The following is a 5,229-nucleotide window of genomic DNA, read 5'->3' on the forward strand; positions in this document are numbered from 1 at the left end:
CCCGCGGGTCCTTAAAAAGTCTTAAAATGTCTTAAATCAAATTTTCGATTTTTAAGGTCTGAAAATGTCTTGATTTCTGGGATTTTCCACAAGGAAGTCTTAAATTTCATGTGGGATCTTAAATTTCATGTCCGACTCGTCATTTTTATTTATTTTTTCAACCGCAATTTGACCAGCGCAACATTTGGGGGCAGCACTTCGTGCGTGCAACCTGTTTCATTCCATAGGTGACATACGAGTAAGTGATTGATGAATGCCCTGCGTTGATGGTTCGCCACCACGGCATTTTGCGAAATCGCAAGCATGGGCAAATGTTTGTTTAATGACAAGTGGTTGGAGGACGAAAAGTATCGGGGGTGGCTGAAGAAAACAGCCAGTAATCATGAAGCGAGGTGTGCTTTATGTAAAAAGACGATAAAGCTGGGGACAATGGGCCACATAGCGCTCGATTCACACATGAAAGCAGAGAAGCACAAGAAGTGTGTGTCGTCGCAGGCAAGTAGTTTGCCCATAAGTATGTTCTCATCGAGCACTTCGACCTCTCAGCCTTCCACTTCAAGCAATGCCTTCGGCAGCTTTGCGAATGTAGCTACACTTAAGGCCGAAATACTGTGGGTATTTCAAACCGTAAGCCGCCACAACTCGTACACCTCAAATGAGGACATCCACCTAGTTTTTCAAGCAATGTTCCCTGACTCAGAGTGTGCGAGTACGTTCACATGTGGAAGGGATAAAACCGCATATTTAGCACGATTTGGTGTTGCCCCATACATAAAGAAGGAACTCATTTCACGGGCAAACAAGGATGCTTTCACCATAATGTTCGATGAGTCCATGAACACAACAACGAAAACTAAACAGTTGGACTTGCACGTCAGATGTTGGTCAACTGACGAGACCGGGACCCCGATTGTCAGGTCTCGCTATCTGGGTTCTCAGTTTTTGGGCCACTCAACGGCAGAAGACTTGCTGGAACATTTTAAGGTAAGACTCTCAAAGTAAAATTTAAAATGCTTTGCGTGTTTTTATGTTATTTCCTAATGAATATTTGGGACAATATATCGATGAATCGCGATTCTTGGATTGATTTTAATTTTTTCCGAATGCGTTGCAAATTTATTCTGAGCTTAGTTTTTGCAGATGGCGCTCTAGGCTAGTTTTTAGTCGCACACTCAAATGCTCACGAAGAAGAGCGCTCGTGCTTTCGGCAGAGTCTGAGAATGTACTTGGTATAATGCTTTTATGACGCGAGATTTATGTTAACAGCCCACTGCAAACACCCTTGTACTTTGCTTCAACCTTTTCGAACTTTATAACTTATTATTTTATAGTAGGTTCAAGTGGTGTGTGTAAGGCATCTAAAGCACGCAGTGCCATCTGCTGTTAAAAACTAAACTAAGAATCGGTTCGAGAGAGAATCGCGATGCATTCAGAAAAATTAGAAACGATCCAGAAAAATTTATCGATGCACAATGCATCGATATATTGTCCCACCCAATCAGTTGTGGGTGGGTGACATCTAGTCTAGGCATTCTGGAAGGCAATGATGTAAATAACTTTTGTATAAAGCATTCAGTATGCATTATGCTTCTTGCATATTTTTTATGTGAAAAGTAAAATTGAGCCAGTTCATAATAAGACTCCAAATATCTGTTTTGTGCTTCTCAATTTTAGGTTAACCATTTTGACACTGAACCATACTACTTAGACCCAATTTCTCAAAAAAAAGTAAAATCAAGGACCACTTAGCCAATAAAAAAACAAACAAAAAAAAACAAATCTTGACATATTTGGCTTAATGTTTATCCCTATGCATGTAAAAATGCAGGCCATTTTAGTCTTCTGAAACCATGGCTAACTTCACCTGGAAATAATGTGCATGATTAGAATACAAGTCATGAGAAGTGAATTGGAAATGTTCAACAGTGTCACAGTCCATGTCAGTCATTTTTGTTGATGACTTTTGTTCACAGACCTCTTTGGTAATCGGGCATACCACCAGTGGTCCCTTGACCACAGTTTGAGAATCATTACTTTAGACAAACCATAAAATCTGAGTGAACATGAATTAAAATGTTATTACTCTTGTTTTATAATTTCAGGAGGGCACCAAGGAACTTAATTTACGGAACTTGCTTTCTGTATCAATGGATGGACCTGCAGTCAATTGGAAATTCATGGATCTCCTACAATTGGAACATGGAGAACAGTTTGGGGGGATTCAACTCCAAGTGGTAGGAAGCTGTGGTATCCACACCCTACACAATTCATTTAAAGGTGGATTTGAGGTGTGGCATGTAGAAAAGGTGCTGAGATCTCTCCACTGTCTCTTCAATAATGCCCCAGCAAGAAGAGAGGATTTCACATCTGCAACACTGTCGTCCACATTCCCCTTATCCTTCTGTGGCCATCGCTGGCTCGAAAATGTGCCTGCTGCAGAGAGGGCCATTGAAATTTGGCCCTGTATTGAGAAGTTTGTTGACCAAGTGTCAACAAAGAAGGTGAAGAACCCAGGAAATGCATCATTCGACACCCTCTCTGAGGCAAGAAAGGATCCTCTTATCTGTGCCAAACTCCACTTCTTTGTGTTCATAGCAAGAGTCTTTCAACCATTTCTGGAAAAATATCAAAAAGATGCTCCCATGATGCCCTTCCTGTGGAATGACTTGGAGGATTTGATAAGGGTAATTATTTGTCATAATGCATAACACCTTAAGTACACAGAAATTCACTGATCTAACTCAAACATATATATATTTTATTTTACTAGAGCCTTCTCAAACGATTCATCAAGCGTGATGCTTTGCCCTCGAGTCCATATAAGCTGGTGAGGCTCGATGTCACAGACCAGAAGCTTTGGCTTGGCACAAAAGATGTTGACATTGGCATGGGTGCAGCAGCTGTTATCAAGGTGGGTGTATTCCGTTTCATCAAAGTAGTTCATAATTACATGTAGATATTAACATTGACTTGTTTGTGTGTGTGGAGAGAGGCATGTTCTGAAAAGGGGCGCCATTAAGCTCAGTGTATTATGCTTAATTATTGCAGATCAGACTATGTAGAGGGACAGAAATGTTGTAGATTTGACAAACCAATGTTTTTTTTTCTGTCAGGGACTGTCAGGGGCCAAGGGCAGAGTAAGCGAGCTTGGTGTGCTGCAGTTTAAAAAAGAATGCCAGAATGCACTTTCAAAAATATGCAAGAAGGCACTGGATAAGTGCCCTCTAAAATATGCCACTGTCCATAACATGATGTGCCTGGACCCAAGAAAAATGTATTCCAGCCCTGACGAATGCCTACAGAAACTGAAACGTCTCATTGAGAAGTTTGTGTTGGACAAACAGTTGACAGGCGGGATATCTTCTGGTAAATTATAGGAATAAGAATAGAATGGCACTCACTGTTTACACACTTCCTCCCATTTATATCAGTCAAGACCAACACCTATAACATTACCTGTAACATAAAATTCAACATGTATTCCCATTTCTGTGTACATATTTGATACTATTCACTGACTTCAAATGATCAGGTAAAGGTAAAGTTACATAGTATACTATTTAAACAGGCCATTCCATACAAAAAAACACTAAAATTGTTTTTTTGATTTTTTTTTTTTGCGTGTTTTTTTTTTTTAGTTTAGTTTAGTGCAGGTTGACATGACTTGAGTGCAAACCTATGAGGTACAGAACCCAGGCATTTTTCTTTGTAAAAATATTATTCATGAAAGGGATTAACAGAAAATGTATGGAATCAGTGTGGATTGGTCTCTTTAAAAGAACGCAGCTTTGCCTTTTATGTTGCGATGCTAATTTTTTATTCACACTGGCTCTCCTTTGTGCATTATTACAGGTGATGTGATTTCTCAACAGTTTGAGAAGGCCCTTTCCAATGAAGCCAAATCGCTGGAATTTGCAAACTTCCAGCCCTCAGTGTCCAGGGTTGATACATTCCTGTCTCAGAATCTCAGTTCCTACACTGATCTGTGGAACTTCTGCAAGAAGTTACTACTCCTCTCACATGGACAAGCTGAAGTGGAGCGGGGCTTCTCCATCAACAAAGAAGTGGAGACGTGCAACATGTCTGAGGAGACAGTTGTTATTCAAAGGCTCATCTGTGATCAAGTGAAAGTTTGTGGGGGGGTGACAAAAGTGCCTCTTACAAAAGAGCTAATCAGTTACTGTGCATCAGCACGGAGCCGTTACCGGGCACATTTGGAAGAGGAAAAAAAGAAGAGAGAGACCGAAGAAAACTCCAAGAAAAGAAAGTATGTCGAAGAGGACCTGAAAGAGCTAAAGCAAAAGAAAAATCAATTCGAGAAATTTGCATATCTTTGGAGAATGATGCAGATAGAATGGCAGAGCAAGCCGAAAGTTCAGGTGGTAGTAAAATGGCCACATTGATCACAGAATCCAATTCTTTGAGGAGACGAGCTAAAGATAAACATAAAGAACTAATTGAGTTGGATGCAGAAATTGAAAACAAGATTGTAGAATTGACAAAACTGTCATGAGGGCTTTGAGTTTGAGAACTTAAAAGTTGAAGGTTTACATGTACCTTTAGTTATTTATTTGGATTATTTGCTGAATGTTACTGTCTGGGCCTATAAAATCAGTTCCGTTTTTGTTTGATCAGCACTGTGGTTTTATAGGGAAGTCCGAAGATTTTTCTCTATTATTTGTCATCCCATGTAAGCATGACTGTTTTCATGCTATTCTGTTTGAATACTGTTATACATGCATATCTTTGGATTGCCAGATTGGCATTAATCCCATTGTTGACCAAGTTTGATGTCTTCACAGCGCTAAAAGAAGTAGCTGAACAAAGCACTTTTAAATAAATTTCTGATCCTGATCTTTCCTACATTTTTCTGACTGGATCTTCATTCATTAGGTCTATGCATAGATTATTGAATGTGCTTGCATTTATCTGTGTCTGAAATGATACAAAACACTAATCAGACCCTGAACAACATTTTCTTGGGGGAGAACCCCCAAACCCAGCTCAAGGCTATTTGGCAGCCACATTTACCCATAATTTAGATCAAGTATGACGAATACTTTAACTTTTGTGTATTTGTGGGCTTTTATAATGTACTGGGGCTGTCTTCCATGTCATTTTCAGACTGCTATGAGGGGCCAGAATTAAGAAATTACCTGAAGTAAAGGCTGATAGTTTATACATAGTCAACAATGTAAGGGTTGTAAGGTCAATCAGCACTTGGTATAA

The 5,229-nt window shown here is 39.6% G+C and overlaps 1 protein-coding gene across 1 annotated transcript; it reads left to right on the plus strand.

The window, feature by feature from the left end:
* LOC113065445 (uncharacterized) lies at positions 1 to 4,865 on the plus strand. The gene is made up of 5 exons (XM_026236686.1): positions 1 to 984; positions 2,103 to 2,684; positions 2,771 to 2,911; positions 3,114 to 3,366; positions 3,853 to 4,865. The coding sequence occupies exons 1-5, from the start codon at positions 304 to 306 to the stop codon at positions 4,401 to 4,403; spliced, it is 2,208 nt and encodes a 735-aa protein (XP_026092471.1). The 5' UTR covers positions 1 to 303; the 3' UTR covers positions 4,404 to 4,865.
* Positions 4,866 to 5,229: the final 364 nt, after the last annotated feature.

Source organism: Carassius auratus, chromosome 48 (genome assembly GCF_003368295.1).
Source record: "Carassius auratus strain Wakin chromosome 48, ASM336829v1, whole genome shotgun sequence".
Classification (NCBI taxonomy): Eukaryota; Metazoa; Chordata; class Actinopteri; order Cypriniformes; family Cyprinidae; genus Carassius; species Carassius auratus.